We start from the raw sequence: 18,899 nt of genomic DNA on the forward strand, positions 1-18,899 counted from the left end.
AGGTTTTAATCGTATCATCGGCTGATCATTTTGTCTATTCCGATTCGGACGATTATCGCTCCGTGGAATAGGCCCCTTATACTGGATGAACAGGAGCCCATGCCTGCTGTATGCACAGAGCCTGTCCTACCTGGGCAGGAATATTGCCTTGAACTGGGACTGCAAGATATGGTAATACTGAATATGATTAAAACCTTTAAATGAATAACCAGTGCAACTTGTGAAATCGTTTCCCTGGAAATCCATGTTTTCAGATCATTGCCAGGAATTTCTAAGTCACTTACATACTTGGATCAGTTCATTAATCTCTGTTCATGCAACTCTATGTTTAAATATATAGATACTATAGATAGATAGATAGATAGATAGACAGACAGACAGACAGACAGACAGACAGACAGACAGATAGATAGATAGACAGACAGATAGATATATAGATATGCCCTGAGCACTATTCAGTTGAGTATATTCTTACAGAATACAGATAAGAATACACTAGCCACTTGTCAGCACTTTAGGCAAATCAGTATGTCAATATCATATGATTTAGTTACACCATCATATCACCATCCACCATTTACATAAAAAAAAAACTAAAAAGGCTTTTATTGTGTTTTGGAAATCCCCCATTCTATGGAGATAAAGACAAGCAGAAATAGCACCGCCACCCCCATGATCTGACTTCCTAAATGCCATCTATTCTCTGCACTCTCTACACCACTGACTTTGTGTATACCCTTTTGGAAAAAGTGAAGCATTAACTTTGGCTCTGAAAAGCACCTATCTGCACAGATACAAATATCCCGGAGGGATTTTCTGTAGGGAATTTTGTGGTTAACCAACAGTCATAAACGGTCTATTTTAAGGCTTCTTCATGGTTTACCACTTAAGTCTACCAAAGGCGCTTCCTCCAAGGACTATAAAAGAAATGTATTTTCTCTTGTGAGGCATGCCATCCCTTTACACCAACACAGTGGATTCCCAAAATCTAGGTTCAGAAATAGAGAAAAAAAAAATAATAATAAAATTTTCTCCATGGACTTCAAATCAAAAATAACACAGATTTTACACCTTTATAATACAAACCCCAGAAGTAACCCCTCTGTGAGCCAGAGATGGCAGGTGATGCTTTATTTTCCCTGTAAAGGTTATAGAGCAAATGAGTAGTCAGAGCTAATAGCAGATTGCTGGAGTAAGACCTGCAGTAGCTGCCCCCTCCCCCCCCCCCCCCCCAAAAAAAGTTCAAATAATAGTTTGAGGCTTGGGAATACATCACAACAACAAGCGGCCCTGCTGGTGGGTGACGAACAGACTCTGTGGAAACATCAGATAGAGAAATTCCCTTAACCCTTTCCCGCACGAGGACGTAACTGTACATCCTCGCGCAGGTGCGCGGAGACCCCGCTCTGAACCGCTGCGGTCCCGGGTGCCTCATGTAGCCTGTGCCCACTAATAAGGTAATCAGATGCAGCTGTCAAAGATGACAGTTGCATCCGATTACCGGATCCAGCGCTTCCCTGGTGTCTAGTGGCGGAGATCGCTCCCCCGGGACGTTGTCCCGGAGGAGCGATCTCCGTCTGTGGTGCCGGCCGGGGTCTCCGCCAAGATGGTGCTGATCCCGGCTCGGTAGCCGCAGCAGCCGAAAGCAAACGAGTGCCTATCTCATCGATCTTTGCTGTATAAGTATATACAGCATAGATCAATGAGTGATGGCATGCCCAGGGGGGCTTCTAGTATAAGTGTAAAAGTTTAAAAAAAAAGTGTTGTTAACAATAAAAAAAAAAAACTCCCCTAATAAAAGTCAGAATCACGTGACAGATGTATTGTTTCACAAGATCTGTGGTATTTACACACTTTATTGTGCTTTTCAAATATAAATAGAATACTGATTCTACAAAATGATACTATACAGTCATACATACAGAGAGAGAGAGAGAGAGAGAGAGAAAGAAAGAAAGAAAGAAAGAGAGAAAAAGAAAAGAGAAAGAAAAAAAGAGAGAATGAAAAAAGAGAGATAGAGAGAGAGAAAGAAAGAAAAAACAGAAAGAGAGAAAGAAAAAAGAAAGAAATAGAAAGAAAAAGAAAGAGTGAGAAAGAAAGAAAAAGATAAATAAAGAAAGAAAAATAAAGAAAGAGGAAGAAAGAGAAAGAAAAAGAAAGAGGGAAAGAGGAAGAAAAAGAAAGAGGGAAAGAGAAAGAAAGAAAGAAAGATTCCCACTAACAATCTTTTTTGTGATATAAAGTGATATAGGAACAGGGGCTTAAATTTTTTTTCTCACTGTTTAAGTTCTGACTAAAGATGAACCTATTCGAAACATGCTGGAATCAAAGTAATGTATATTTTAGGAATCACTAAATAAACCCCATGAACTAATAATGCCCCCAGAGGTGCCCCCATATACTAATAATGCCCCCAGAGGTGCCCCCATATACTAATAATGCCCCCAGAGGTGCCCTCATATACTAATAATGCCCCCAGAGGTGCCCTCATATACTAATAATGCCCCCAGAGGTGCCCCATGAACTAATAATGCCCCCAATGAACTAATAATGCCCCCAGAGGTGGCCCCCATGAACTAATAATGCGCCCAGAGGTGCCCCCATATACTAATAATGCCCCCAGAGGTGCCCCCATATACTAATAATGCCCCCAGAGGTGCCCTCATATACTAATAATGCCCCCAGAGGTGCCCCCATATACTAATAATGCCCCCAGAGGTGCCCCCATATACTAATAATGCCCCCAGAGGTGCCCCCATATACTAATAATGCCCCCAGAGGTGCCCCCATGAGCTAATAATTTCTCCACAGGTGCCCCCATGAGCTAATAATGCCCCCAGAGGGGCCCCCATGAACTAATAATGCCCCCAGAGGTGCCCCCCATGAACTAATAATGCCCCCTGCTCTGCCCCTAAAAAAAACAAACATCCTACTCACCTAATCCGCGCTGTGGCTGCAGGCAGAAGCTCTCCTCCTCCTCTTCGGGCTCCATCTTGCGAGCCACGGGGACGGGACCTCCGGCAGGCGTGAGGACGCTTCATGCCAGCAGCCTATGGGAGTGAATGTAGGAGCAGGATTATGACACTTCCTGCTCCTACATTATGCTCACTTTAATGTTCTGCCCGCTCACAGTGTGGGCGGAACATCAAAGTGATCTGTGCATCCTGAGAAGCTGCGCGGCCGCAGCTTTTCGGGTGCTTAAAGTGACAGCGCACATTTCCCACCGGGATCCTGCGGCACCCCTGGCGGGTTTTCCCGGCACACCAGTGTGCCACGGCACCCCGGTTGGGAAACGCTGATCTACAGTATAAACCTGATGGACAAACTGTGGAACTGCAGGCATCTATTACAGGGGGCATGTCTGGGGAGCAGAAGACAAGTGAAGCCTTCTGCTCCCCAGCAATTGGACATCACTTATGGTCATAGGGGGAGATTTATCAAAGGGTGTAAAATATAGACTGGAGTAAACTGCTCACAGCAACTAATCACAGCTCAGCTTTCAGCTCTGGTGAAAGGAAAGGGGAGCTGTGATTGGTTGCTGTGGGCAGTTTTCACCAGTCTAAATTTTATACCTGTTGATAAATCTCTCCCATAGTTTCACTTGCACATGATGATCAGGATATATGCCGGTCTCCTCCACGCCTCGGAAGACTTACTTCTGAGACATGGATTCACAGAAAGTGACTGTCACTTCGACTTTGCTTATTCACAATAGAAAAAAAAAACATTTTATAATTATGGGCACTAGGGGTCACACTTTATCCAGTCTCGGTATCTGATTTACATAGGGGAAGAATTATCTATTGGAAAAAGGATCAGGTTTGCTCAAAAATTTGCACGTTTACATACTGTGTGCGATTACATTGTAGTGTATAGAACACGGGTCGGAGAGTATACACTGACATTTCTATTTTGTGCAGCCGTACAAAATAGCCTGTGCACACAATGTAAAGTACGACTCCCGGACGTACTTCACATTGTGCTCTATGGCTAATTGGAGCACGGGCACACCAAAAAATTTTTCTTAAATTGATGCTCCATCAGTGACTGTTGGGCACAGCGTTGGAGAACTGTTCGCAGCAGCTATAACTGGAGCCGGTTCACATTCCCTTCAGGTAATCACTTCCTTTGGATAACTGCAGCCCTGGACCACTACAATAAAGGTATAGTCTCACCTCTTAGCTATATAGACAGGTAAGCACCCTGAGTTGTCTTTTCTAACTGACAGTTTCCCTTTCCTTGTCATTTCGCTTTAGGTTACAGAAAAAACGTCTACATCTATTTCATTTATGAATATATTATATTAACAAGGCGGGTAAAGCCAGAGAAAATCTGTGGGTTCTTTCAGTATGCAAAGATTAGTCATACACTGAAAAACAGATAAGAGAATTGGTGTCCTTCCTTCCACCTACGTACGTACTATACTACAGAGGGGAATTACACACTAGGTTTATTTTATTTGGTCCCAGGGGTAAAAATGAGAATGCAAAATGTCCATACTTGGTCATTTAAAGAAGTATTAAATTAAGACTTTATTATATATTTATTTTAATTTCATTTTTCCTGCTTATAAAAACGTCAGATAGATAGATAGATAGAGCAATATAATAGATTTATTTTGAAAATAACCCAATTTACCCAATTTAAGTCCACAAAGTGGTCCCAGTATTGTTTATCTGGTAAGAGGAGCTCAGTAGATTACATTCTTCTTGAAGGTCAGGGTAGTATAAACTATGATGGAATAGGATCATAATGCCAGTGTTACTAGCCCTTACCTGCAGCGCTTCATATTCTGTATTTATTTCTTTGTATTTTTATTGCTGTGATAGACACATAGGGAGGTATTGTTTATTTTAAGAGGGTCTTATATATACCCATACATGATTAGGTATTGGTAATATTCTGATGGTGACAGTGACACTAGAATAGATACATGTAAATGTAAATATCAATGTACACAATGTACAATGTTCACACAACGTACAAGTACGGCCGTTGTTGCAATCAGCAACAACGGCCGTACTTTGTACCCCGAGACACCCTGCATATTCTTCTATGGGATCCTGGCTCTGGCTTCAGAACTCTGCGGCCGGAATGGACTGTAGTACCGGCCGGGATGATCTTTGCAGACACCGGCCGTTCCGTGACACGGCCGGGTCACGGAACGGCCGGTCTATTCAGGCGTGTGAACATGGCCTAATATTGTTTTCCATGTAATTCTGTAACAGGCCTTTAAAGCATATCTGTATTTTCAGGTGTCTTAGGTGACACTGTGTTTGTATATGCCGAGTCACAGATCAGTGAGTTTCAGCTGTCGGACTGGGTCCTATGAATGGGGTCTCAGTCAATATCAGGAGCAAAAGTAGCAAGGACAACAGGCAGACCTCTAAAGCGCTGCCAGCACTCTAAACTCCACAGACGTTTCATATTGCTGCAGCCCTGTCTCCATGTCTCTCAGCCTCTGCCTCCCTCCTCCACCTCCCCTCTTCATAGACTTCAATGGGCAGGCCTTTGCTGCAGCCCTGTCTCTGCACGTCTCAGCCTCTGTCTCCCTCCAACCCCTCCTCTCTTCATAGATTTCGAGGAAGCGCTGTAATCTGATTTCTTAATTAAGCTAACAATTTGTCTTGTCTCTCCAAACAGATTTTGCTGTTAGGTGAGAATGAATGTGTTTAGAAGGGTGAGGGGGGAGAAATTACAAAGGGATTTACCTCTGAAAAGATATACTACACAGTCATTTCCTTCAATGTACTTGTACTACTCAGTTTAAAGGGGTAGCCTGGCGGGGGGGAACGACGTCCACTCACCTCCCCGGTTCCTGGTGTCTGATGCGGGCCCAGGAAGTGAGGTCTCAGGTCCGCTCAGCCAGTGAGTGAAGGAGGCGGGATCCGTTTCAAGTCCACTTAGATCCTGCCTCTGTCACTGACTGGCTGAGCGGACCTGAGACGTATCATCTCGGGCCCGCGTCAGACACCAGGAACCGGGGAGGTGAGTGGACGTCGTTCCCCCCCGCCGGACTACCCCTTTAAAATGAGTAGTACAAGTTCATTGAAGGAAATGACCGGAGCGCCGCAATGCGGGACCCCGCCGCTGGAACCGGGGAGGTGACTGGACGTCGTTTCCCTCAGCCACCTCCTCCCTGGTCCCAGGAAAAAAATGCCCCCCCGGAGTACCCCTTTAAGTGTTGTTCAAAAGGCAATGTAATGGTAACTAAATAGTTATACGTCTCATGTTGATAAGATGTCATCACTTTACAGGTGTACCACCTGACCACTGGGACTGCCACTATTACTTGGGATTATATTCTAAACCAGAATATCTCTCCCAGTGGTAACTGTTCGTGTTGAACACAGTTTGAAGGAATGATATCTCCAATAGGTGGCAGTAAGGAGCAAGCATTTTACCATTTAGAGGATATATTGCATAGAATACATTTGCATATAACATTCTAAAAGATAGAATCAAGACAAACTATTATCAGGTCTCATATGTTGGTATTTTTAGTTACAATGGGGAGATTTATCAAGCATTCCTATAATAAGATTCTCTTGGAGTGTGGGCACACCTGAATGCGTCCGCATTGCAATTAAAATCAAATGATGTTCATCTGGCTGATGCTGTGATCAATGGCCGATGTTTTTACAGAAACATGCGGGCCCCATGATAATGTAAGCAATGGTGGTTCCACCCTTATACATTTTTATTTGTGCTTTTGAATTATGGTATTAGACACTTGATAGAGAGACTGGACCGGTTTCAAAAACGCATTGTGTCGCTGGCATAATTCTTTAAAAAAATGTTATGATATTTTATATCACTTGGACCTGCGCCTGGAGGTCCAGTCTCCTGAAGGCAGCTTTTTAGTCTTGGGCTGATCAAATAAAAAAAAAAAAAAAAGACTAAACACTAAATCTCCCAAAATAATATATTTATCTTGATACATATATAAATGTATCTCTATATATCTGCATTTATGACTCTGATCTAAAGTGATGGATAATAATTAGAATAAGGAAAGGTGACAACTGTGATAAACAGATGAGATTCACTCACCTCTGGGGTGGTCTTACGAAATATATCTTCCCCTTTGATGACATTGTCAATGACTGAATTTTTCAATGTGTTGTATTCCTCTGTTGTCAGGTGAATGGACTCCAGCTGTTCTTTACAAGCCTGACAGTGACCACTGTAAGGAGTATGGAAACATTAAATGTTACTTAACCTCTTAAGGACGGAGCTCAAAATGGCCTTAAAGAGAAGCAATCATGGATGATAATCAAAAAAATTTTTTTCCCCTAATTAGATGTATTTCATTATTTTATTAATATTTGTAAATATAATTGATTATTTTTTTGGTTGCGTTTTTTAAATATTTACTTTTTACTTTCCTGTCTCGTGCCGGCTCTTTTTAAAAGAGCCGGCGCGAGACAGGAAGCTCCCGTCATGCAGAGCGGCAAGGCCGGGCGCCGCCATCTTAATGACGTCACTTGCGTTCCACCGCTGGAACGCAAGAGACTAAATCAAGATGGCGGCGCCCGACCATGCTACAGCGGACCAGAGGATCAGGTTAAGTATAAGATACAGACTGCAAAGGCAGTCTGTGTCTTCATAAATAGACAAAATGAAGATACAGACTGCCTTTGCAGTCTGTATCTTATACTTTACCTGATCCTCTTGTTCGGTGGAGGAAGGCCGGGCGCCGCCATCTTGATTACGTCACTTGCGTTCCAGCGGTGGAACGCAAGTAGCGTAATCAAGATGGCGGCGCCGGCCTTACTGCACCGAACAAGAGGATCAGGTAAAGTATAAGATGCAGACTGCAAAGGCAGTCTGTATCTTTATAAATAGACAAAATGAAGATACAGACTGCTTTTGCAGTCTGTATCTAATACTTTACCTGCTCCTTTGTTCCGGTGCAGTAATGGCGGCCGCCGCCATCTTTTTGACATCACGCTGGAACGCACCGCTGGAACGCACGTGACGTCATCAAGATGGCGGCGGCCGGCATTACTGCACCGGAACAAAGGAGCAGGTAAAGTATTAGATACAGACTGCAAATGCAGTCTGTATCTTCATAAATAGACTTCGTAAAGATACAGACTGCCTTTGCAGTCTGTATCTTATACTTTACCTGCTCCTTTGTTCCGGTGCATTAATGCTGGCCGCCTTCTTGATGACGTCAATTGCGTTCCAGTGGTGCGTTCCAGCGTGACGTCATCAAGATGGCGGCGCCCGGCATTACTTCACAGAAGAGGAAGAATTAGGTAAAGAATAAGATACAGACTGCAAAGGCAGTCTGTATCTTCATAGATAGACTTAGGGAGAGAGGACCTTTGATAATTAGGATAGTGAATTTTAGGTGATTGGTTCTCTTTAAGGACCGGACCAAATTTCAGGAATATGACGTGTGTCACTTTATCCATTAATAACTTCGGGATGCTTTTACCTATCTGGCTGATTCTGAGATTGTTTTCTCGTGACACATTATACTTTATATTTCTGGTAAATTTGAGTCGATACTTGCAGCCTATCTTTATGAAAACCCCAAAATAATGTGAAAAATTGAGAAAAATTGCATTTTTCTAGCTGAAATGTTGTGCTTGTAAGGAAAATGGTTATGCCACATAAATTAGATATTAAATAGCATTAGCAATATGTTTATGTTTATAACTTTATGTTGGCAGCATTTATTAAACTTGCGATTAATTGTTTAAGACAATAGAAAGCTTCAAAGTTTAGAAGCATTTTTCCAAATTTTCACAAGAATTTCAAAATCAGATTTTTCAAGGAACCAGTTCACGTCATAAGTGTATTTGAGGGGGCTGTAACTTATGAAGCCCCACAAAGCACCCCATTTCTGAAACTGCACCCCCTAAACAGTTCAAAATCAATTCCAGAAAGTTTTTTAACCCCTTAGGTGAGGCACAGAAATAAAAGCTAAGTGTGTGAGAAAATTGAAAATTTTAATTTTCTTTGCAGAAATTATATTGTGATCTAATATCTCTCATAATAGAAAACCTATGTCCAGAGAAATGCACCACAATTTTTATTGCCCCATGTCTGCAGTTTATAGAAATGTATAATATTTGGCCCTATTGCGCTATTTGACGCAACCACAAGCCTCAGATGTAAAGGAGCGCCTAGTGAATTTTGAAGCCTCCTTAAAATTGGCCAATTTTCAAAGTACCACTTCTGGTTGGCAGAGGCTCAGGGGTGCCAAAACCTAACAAACACCACTAAAGGGACACCATTTAGGAAACTACACCCCTCGAGGAATGTAACAAGGGTTATAGTGGGCATATGGACCCCACTGGTGACAGGCACAATGAGCTGTGAAATTGAAAAATTTAATTTTTTGTACACTAAAACTTGGTCTAGCTTTAAATTTTTCAGGTTGACAAGGGGTTAAAAGGAAAAGAAAAAAAACATACAACTTGTAGAGAAGTACAAAAATACCCCACATAGGGACATAATGTATCATGAGGGCGCAGGACATGCCTCAAAAAAGAAGGAGCACCATTTGCCTTTTGGAAGCTGGATTTGGCCAGAATGGAGGAAGAAAGGCCATGTCTGGTTCGCAGAGCCCCCGTGCTGCCAAAACAGCGGATATCCCCCACAAGTGACCCACAAGATTATGGAAACTACACCCCTCAAAGAATGTAACAAGAAGTATAGTGAGCATATGGACCCCACTGGTGACAGACAGAAATGTGGAACAATGTGCCGTGAAAATGAAAAAGTACATTTTTTTACACTAAAACGTTGGTGTAACTTAGAATTTTTCATGTTCACAAGTGGTTAAAAGAAAAAACAAACCATTAATCATGTAGAGCAATTTCCCCCGATTACAGGAGTACCCCACATGTGGACACAAAGTGCAAAGCCGGCGCACGGAAAACCTCCAAAGGGAAGGAGCGCAATTTGGATTTTGAAAGCTGGATTTGGCCAGAATGGAGGACAAAGGGTTCGCAGAGCCCCCGTGCTGCAAAAACATTAGAAACCCCCCACAAGTGACCCCAACCAACTCAGGAATCTGTGGTTCATACGGGGCGGGGTCACTTGAGGGCGTTTGTGGGGCTTCCTGGGGCGGCGCCTTGGGGGCTTATCACTACTAAATGATGATGACAATGAGGAAGAAGAGGAAGGAAGAAGGAACGAGGGATCTTCCTCTTCTCCCTCACTGGTTGTGTCAGTATCGGAGGCAATCCAGATGTATGCTTCCTCAGCCGTGAACAACCTGTGGGCCATTTTTTTGTTTTTTTCTTCAGGATGCCTTCACACACACCGGATCCGCTGCGGATTTCACGTTGCGGATTCGCAGCGAAATCCACTGTGGATCCAGCGTCAGTGCATCCCTATGAGAATACATACTTGCAGCCGGAATGACATCCCGCTGTGTGTAGCATACATCACCTGCTCCCCACCCCAGCTTGCTTCAGGGCTGCCGGTGTCTGCTCATCCCGCGCAGCCAATCAGTGCGCTGCCCCGCCGCAGCCACTGATTGGCTGAGCGGGACGTCCTGCCGAGAACCCATGAAGCAAGCCGGAGCAAGAAGGAGGTGATGTATGTTCAGACCAGCGGGGGGTTAACTTACATACATGCAGCGGGATTTTAGTAAGTGTAAGTGTTAGTGTGTTAGTGTTTTATGTACTGTTTTTACATTTTATTTGTGTTTGTTTTTTACTTTTTTTTTTTAACTTGGGAGCACACGGGGGGGGGGGAGGGGTGGCAGGAGAGGGTGGCAGGACGGAGGGGAGAGGGTGATAGGAGATGGGAAAGGGTAAGAGGAGAAAGGAGAGGGTAAGAGAAGAGGGTAAGAGGAGAGGATGGCAGCGGAGAGGGGAAAAGGTGGCAGGAGAGGGGCGGCAGGACGGAGTGTAGAGGGTGACAGGAGAGGGTGGCAGCAGAGAGGGAAGAGGGTGGCAGGACAGGGGGTAAGAGGAGAGAGGATAGGGTGGCAGGAGAGGGGCGGCAGGACAGAGGGGAGAGGGTAAGAGTAGAGTGGAGAGGGTGGCAGGAGAGAGTAAGAGGAGACAGGAGAGGATCAGAGGAGAGGGTGGCAGCGGAGAGGGTGGCAGGACGGAGGAGAGAGGGTGACAGGAGAGGGGAGAGGATAAGAGGAGAGGGTGGCAGCAGAGAGGGGAGAGGGTGGCAGGGGAGGGTAAGAGGAGAGGGTGGCAGGACGGAGGGGAGAGGGTAAGATAAGAGAGGGTGGCAGCAGAGAGGGGAGAGGGTGGCAGGACAGGGTAAGAGGAGAGAGTGGCAGGATGGAGGGAAGAGGGTAAGAGAAGAAAGAGGGCAAGAGGGAGGGTGGGTGTCAGGAGATAGAGTGGCAGGAGGGAGGGTGGCTGGCAGGAGATAGGGTGGCAGGAGGGAGGGTGGGTGGCAGGAGATAGGGTTGCAGCACGGAGGGTGGGTGACAGGAGATAGGGTGGCAGGGAGGGTGGGTGACAGGAGATAGGGTGGCAGCACGGAGGGTGGGTGACAGGAGATAGGGTGGCAGCACGGAGGGTGGGTGCAGATAGGGTGGTAAGGAGGGTGGGTGGCAGCAGATACGGTGGCAGGAGATAGGGTTGCAGAACAGAGGGTGGGTGATAGGGTGGCAGGGAGGGTGGGTAGCAGATAGGGTGGCAGCAGATAGGGTGGCAGGGAGTGTGGGTGGCAGCAGATAGGGTGGCAGGCAGGGAGGGAGGGTGGCAGGCAGGGAGGTGGGTGGCAGCAGATAGGGCGGCAGAAGGTTGTAGCAGGGTGAGAGGGAGGAGGGGGGGCAGCACGGGAAGCAGCGGCAGCAGCACAGGGGGAAGCACAGGAAGCGGCGGCGGCAGCAGCACCGGGGGAAGCACACGAGGCGGCGGCAGCAGCACAGAGGGTGGCACTAAAGGCAGCGTAGCGGAGGAAACACAGAGAGGAGGCCGGTGGTTACCGGCCAATCACGGGCGATCGGGGGGGGGGGGGAGGGTGCCACGGGCACATGACGCCCGGGCACCGCAGTGATTGGTGCTGTCTCAGACAGCACCAATCACCGTTGAATTCTGGTATACCAACGTAGTATATGAGAATATTGCTGTGATTGGCCGGTATGAATTCAACGCCCAATCACAATGATCGCCGTCACGGGGCGGCGTGATGATGCCCCCTACGTGACACAGGAAGATGGCTGCTATAGTACACAGCAGCCATCTTCCTGCGATCGCGACCTGGTGGCGGCCCCTTAAAAGACCGGCGTACAGGTACGTCATGGGTCCTTAAGTGACAGTGATCCATGACGTACCTGTATGTCATGGTCCCCAAGAGGTTACAGTGTCACTGTCATTAAAATGTTTTTTTGCAGAAATCAATAGTACAGGCGATTTTAAAAAACTTTTTAATTAGGTTTATTACCCGAAAAATGCATTTTTATCATGAAAAAGCAGTTTGAAGCTCTCCCCCGTATTCATTGTTCTCTATGGAGAGGGGAGAGATGAGGCACCAAGACAGGACAATAAAGAGTTAATTTACAGCTACATCACCAGGCTCTCTCCTCTGACATCAGCACTGACCTCTCTGACCTCTGAATAGGGGCTTTCATCGGCTCCCTGCTGTGTAATCCTTTGTTCTCTGCTCTCTGCTGCCCACTAATCTCCCCCCTCCCTCCTCCCCCTCCCCTCTCCATAGCTCAGATAGGATCCGACTGATGTAAAACAGCCGAGATTTCCTGATTCTGAGCAGTGGATGACAGAAAGGAGAGGAGGGGGGACCTGGGAAAAGTCTTTTTAAATGCAGATAATGGCTTGTTTGCCTAATCAACCCAATTACAAAGTTTCTTAAAATCACCTGGACTATTGATTTCTGCACAAAAAAATTTAAACGACAGTGACACTTTAAGACATAGACCATAGCAAACAGCTATTTACAGTGCAAAAAGACGACAAGTAGATCACTGGACCAGATTTCTTCATATTTTTAGCTCAACCATACACACCCATGGACAAAAAAGTAACCCACCAAGAAGGTTTTGTTAAAAATGTAATGCTATATAATGATATAAGTAACTGATTACTATATTACAGAGGGATTCATTTATTGGGGAAAATTGTACAACTGAAAGGAGGATGCTGGCATAATTGCAAGATTTGCCAGAAAGTGCTACAATCTGCCATATCTTTGTAAGCCTTGCTGTGTGGGTAAGTATTATCCTGTTGAACAATACAGTGGGAAGCCCTGAGAGACAACACATATGGCTGCAGGATGTCCTGTACAGATCGCTACTAGGGCTGACTGCCGGTCATATGTGATGGCTCCATAGATCAGTAGTCAGGGCAGTATGTCACACCACAGCAAAGTCAGGATTGAAGTGCTCACCGTAAGGCTTCCATACTCGAACCTAACAGCCATCGGATCCCTAACAGAACCTGGGTTCATCAATCTGTAAGAGTTTAGGTTTCCCATCCATGATACCACTGCAAACGAAAGCAATGCCAGTGATGCCAAATTTCCTACTGCCAAGTGCCTGGACATGGTCCAGGAAGAAAAAGGGGATGTAATGAAGGTGCTACCTGTGTCTGGATCATGGACAAGGAAACTGTGGGAGCTGCTTGTGCTTCTCAGCAGATCAAATGATCCTTGCTACAGGTGGTCTGTCTGGACCATCCAAAGCCTGGTTGCCATGTGTGTGTGCCCTTATGTAACAACTACTTCCAACACCTCCCGAGGCAAGACCCAATGTCTAATCAGACCTACCTGGAATCATTTAAAGGGGCATTCCACTCAAACATAACTTTTCATATGTTCCATATGAAGAAGTATGGAAGGAATTTTTATTCTCACTATAGGCAACAACATATCAAAAGTTACGTTTGAGTGGAATACCCCTTTAAATATCTACCAGAGACATAACTGCAAGATGAATTCTGCAGGAACCCGACATTTCTGTCTTTCTGCATTTTTTTTCTCATTGAGGGTAGTATACATACTTATTCTCATTGATAAGACCACCCCGAAGACTGCTTTTCTATGCAATTTAGTTTGATGGTCTCAAATGGGTTTCACTGTATATAGACAAAATAACAATTCTGTAGATTGGCATTGGTTGTACAAATATAGAAAGACCAGAAAGGCAGGTCATGGGACTGTAGATGTCCCATAACAAATTGTTAAACAGATGAACAACGCGAAACACATAACTATATAAGTGTAAAATTCATGTGTCTCTCTGCTCCTGCTGCTAATAGCAGCCACAAAGTGAGGCAATGTATGCTGCTCACAAATGGGACAATAGATTTGTGACACTATACATTATATAATGTCATTGCAAAGACTGAGGACTGAACTTACATGGAACTATATCTTATATCACCAAGAACACTGTCAGCAGAAATACCTGTTACACTAAAGTTATGATGTGGCTCGCCTCTAAAATAATGTGGACAATTCTGACATGCAGAAAGCTCCCCCTACTGGAAATGTATTTGTAAGACATGCATAAAGGCTTGAGAATGTGGGGGAAACAACATTTATTTTTGTGTCTTTTATTCTAAACTAGATTTGCATTTCCAGGAAAATACATAGTGCTTGAAAAGAGCGCCCCTTTACCAGTGACTTCCCTTTAAGAGAAACTTGGATCCCATTCCTTTAAGAGCGACATGGCTCCCGTCCCTATAAGAGTGACTTGGGTCCCATCCCTTTAAGAGCTACATGGATCCCTTTAAGAGCTACATGGATCCCTTTAAGAGCTACATGGATCCCTTTAAGAGCGACTTGGATCCCTTTAAGAGCGACCTGGGTCCCTTGAAGGGACCCAGGTCGCTCTTTAAAGGGACCCAAATCGCTCTTAAAGGGACCTATTTCGCTCTTAAAGGGACCCAGGTCGCTCTTAAAGGGACCCAGGTCGCTCTTAAAGGGACCCAGGTCGCTCTTAAAGGGACCCAGGTCGCTCTTAAAGGGACCCAGGTCGCTCTTAAAGGGACCCAGGTCGCTCTTAAAGGGACCCAGGTCGCTCTTAAAGGGACCCAGGTCGCTCTTAAAGGGACCCAGGTCGCTCTTAAAGGGACCCAGGTCGCTCTTAAAGGGACCCAGGTCGCTCTTAAAGGGACCCAGGTCGCTCTTAAAGGGACCCAGGTCGCTCTTAAAGGGACCCAGGTCGCTCTTAAAGGGACCCAGGTCGCTCTTAAAGGGACCCAGGTCGCTCTTAAAGGGACCCAGGTCGCTCTTAAAGGGACCCAGGTCGCTCTTAAAGGGACCCAGGTCGCTCTTAAAGGGGCCCAGGTCGCTCTTAAAGGCACCCATTTTGCTCTTAAAGAGACACATTTCGCTCTTAAAGGGACCCATTTTGCTCTTAAAGGGACACATTTCGCTCTTAAAGGGACATATTTCGCTCTTAAACGGACCAAGGTCGCTCTTAAAGGGACCAAGGTCGCTCTTAAAGGGACATATTTCGCTCTTAAAGGGACCCAGGTTGCTCTTAAAGGGACATATTTTGCTCTTAAAGGGACCTATTTTGCTCTTAAAGGGACCCAGGTTGCTCTTAAAGGGACCCATTTTGCCCTTAAAGGGACATATTTTGCTCTTAAAGGGACCAAGGTCGCTCTTAAAGGGACCGATTTTGCTCTTAAAGGGACATATTTCGCTCTTAAAGGGACCCATTTTGCTCTTAAACGGACCCAGGTCGCTCTTAAAGGGACCCAGGTTGCTCTTAAAGGGACCCATTTTTCTCTTAAAGGGACATATTTCGCTCTTAAAGGGACCCAGGTCGCTCTTAAAGGGACCAAGGTCGCTCTTAAAGGGACCCATTTTGCTCCTAAAGGGACATATTTCGCTCTTAAAGGGACATATTTCGCTCTTAAAGGGACCAAGGTCGCTCTTAAAGGGACCGATTTTTGCTCTTAAAGGGACATATTTCTCTCTTAAAGGGACCCAGGTTGCTTTTAAAGGGACCCAGGTTGCTCTTAAAGGGACATATTTCGCTCTTAAAGGGACCCATTTTGCCCTTAAAGGGAAAAATTTCGCTCTTAAAGGGACCAAGGTCGCTCTTAAAGGGACATATTTCGCTCTTATAGGGACCCAGGTCGCTCTTAAAGGGACCCAGGTCGCTCTTTAAAAGCGAAATGGGTCTCTTTAAGAGTGAAATATTTCCTTTAAAGGGACCCAGATCACTCTTAAAGGGACCCATTTCGCTTTTAAAGGGACCCAGGTCGCTCTTAAAGGGACATATTTCGCTCTTAAAGGGACCCATTTCCCCCCTCAAGGGACCCAGGACGCTCTTAAAGGGACCAAGGTCGCTCTTAAAGGGACCAAGGTCACTCTTAAAGGGACCAATTTATCTCTTAAAGGGACATATTTTGCTCCTAAAGGGACATATTTCGCTCTTAAATGGACCCAGGTCGGTCTTAAAGGGACCCATTTTGCTCTTAAAGGGACATATTTCGCTCTTAAAGGGACCCAGGTCGCTCTTAAAGGGACCCAGGTCGCTCTTTAAGGGACATATTTCTCTCTTAAAGGGACCCAGTTCGAGCGAAACGGGTCTCTTTAAGAGCGAAATATTTCCTTTAAAGGGACCCAGATCACTCTTAAAGGGACCCATTTCGCTCTTAAAGGGACCCAGGTCGCTCTTAAAGGGACATATTTCGCTCTTAAAGGGACCCATTTACCTCCTCAAGGGACCCAGGTCGCTCTTAAAGGGACCCGGGTCGCTCTTACAGGTACTTGGTTCGCTCTTAAAGGGATCCATTTAGAGCGGCTTGGGTCCCTTTAAGAGCGACTTGGGTACCGTTCCTTTAAGAGCGGCTTGGGTACCGTCCCTTTAAGAGCAGGTTGGATCCCGTACCTGCTACATGGCTGCCTCAGCTCTGCGATTTTACTGACTGACCTCTGCTACTTATAATGGTAAAGACCATTGCTCGGTTACCATGACAATCTTACTCATGTCAGGGAGACAAAATGGTTAAGGACCTTCCATATATTACATCTTCTATTGGCCAATAGTGGACATGTGACTGTGGATGGTGTGATACAATGCATGACGAGACCTTAGAGTTCCTATTGGCTGCTATATTTCAGCTATTTGCATATGTGCTGTGATTGGCTGTCAGCGGTTAGAGTGTGGCCATTATTTGCAATGGGCCATTATTTTCTATGGGAAATTTGGGGTCTTTAAACGTACATTTCTTAAAAACGACAAATCCGATCGAAACGAAAAATAGATAGCACACCACACACCGCCGAGGGCTTCGAAACGCAGTTCGAACGGAGTCTGTGCGCAAAGCGGTTCGGGCTGTATTATGCGCAGAAAAATGGCTGGAAGAAGAAACGGAAGAAGAAGAATACGGATTACAATATAGGGATTTTCAAGCACTATAATTAGAACACTTACTTGTCTGTTACTTTGGTAAGTTGTCCTTTCCATGTTTCGTTGGGAATTCTGAAAGATAAATCACCATATTATGCCAATGGTTATCTTCTGTCAGCTACTGACTTCTTTCTAATGAAATAAAATAACAAAAACTGGAAAAAACTGAGTGATTATTTCACTTCATTTCATATTTATATTTTAAATTATATGAATCTTAAGTACTGCACAGTGTGATAAGAAAAAGACAAGATGGCATGTTACTGCAATGGAGGCACATCACCCATTTACCTGGTTCAGGGAAGCTGGCCTAAAGGGGTACTGCGGGGGGAAAAGAAACGTAGACATTTTGAAAGCGAAGGTACCACTTCCCTTATAAAAAAAATTTATTTATATGATCTGTTCGTTGCTGGTGAGTAGATTATAGTGGCGCCAACCATTTTTCAAACTGCTGCTCCCTTGGGTGACGCACTGAGGCAGAGTCAGACTTGATTCAGAAGTCTGCGCATCACCCAGGGGAGGAGATATTGTTACTCTGGGGTGCTGGGCTCCAGTACACCTGATGATCCTGTTTGCATATAGAGAAACCGGCAGAAATCTTGGAAACTGGGAAGCAGTTTGAAAAATTGACAGCAATACCAGGATTGGTTCCAAGCAGGTATTTTGTTTTTATATTCGGAGAGGAACATTCGCTTTAAATCATCTGGTGTCAGAAGGTTATACAGATTTGTAATTTGTACTTATCAGCTGCCATATGCGCTACAGGAAATGGTGTTTTCTTTCCAGTCTGACCCGTTGCTCTCTGGTGCCACCTCTGTCCATGTCAGGAACTGTCCAGAGTAGTAGCAAATCCCCATAGGAAACCTCTCCTGCTCTGGACAGTTCTGGCAGATAGTACTGTATCAGACTGGAAAGAATACACAACTTCCTGCAGGACATACAGCAGCTGATAAGTAGTGGTTTATAATACAATAGGGATGTAAGCTGCTATTTAAAAGGAAATCTGTCAGCACTTGGGCCCTACCTGTGGTGGTGACAATGTGCTGTAGCTGGCAGTCCCCTACTGAGCATGGTGCCTTTTGGCAATTTGTCCGTGTAGTGGATTATGCACAATCTCATGTCTTCTACTGTAATGAAGACTCAATGAGAAGTTGTGCCTCACTCTAGCACTCCTCACCCCTCCTTCCTCTTCTTCATAAATAATCAATGCTGCCTGGCCTCCTGCTTGCTCAGCTGTCAGCCAGTGTCTGCTAACAGAGGACTGATATGCAATCAGATATAGTTAAATCTCTTAGGAGCTGTGGTAGTGGTAACTCACCTGTCTAGAGACCAGCACCAGTTTGTTTTCTTTGGTTCGATTCCCCTGATGGAAATGAAATATAGTTTTATAATTGTCCCTGTGGCAGCACAACAGAGTTTACTCATAGACCTCACGTTTCTGAACACCTTTCTTGTGAAAAAGCACTTCAAAATTGAATCATGTATCATGTGCAAAGAAGTCCCAATATATTTATTTTTTTCTTACCGCTGTATTAAAATATTAAAAGGAAAACTTTTTTAAAAACTAATTTGAACC

General features: G+C 44.9%; 1 protein-coding gene across 2 annotated transcripts in view; it reads right to left on the reverse strand.

The window, feature by feature from the left end:
• PRORP (protein only RNase P catalytic subunit) overlaps window positions 1-18,899 on the reverse strand; it is a 56,071-nt gene that overhangs the window by 35,625 nt on the left and 1,547 nt on the right. The window contains exons 2-4 of one of the 2 annotated variants that reach the window (XM_069949955.1): window positions 18,642-18,686; window positions 17,348-17,395; window positions 7,054-7,186 (exon numbers count right to left, since the gene is read on the reverse strand). In XM_069949955.1, coding sequence (XP_069806056.1) covers window positions 7,054-7,186; window positions 17,348-17,395; window positions 18,642-18,686 — 226 coding nt within the window. The remainder of the gene's footprint in view (window positions 1-7,053; window positions 7,187-17,347; window positions 17,396-18,641; window positions 18,687-18,899) is intronic. The other variant, XM_069949956.1, reaches the window with a different exon arrangement.

The sequence above is a fragment of the Dendropsophus ebraccatus genome, chromosome 13 (genome assembly GCF_027789765.1).
Source record: "Dendropsophus ebraccatus isolate aDenEbr1 chromosome 13, aDenEbr1.pat, whole genome shotgun sequence".
In the NCBI taxonomy this organism is placed as follows: domain Eukaryota; kingdom Metazoa; phylum Chordata; class Amphibia; order Anura; family Hylidae; genus Dendropsophus; species Dendropsophus ebraccatus.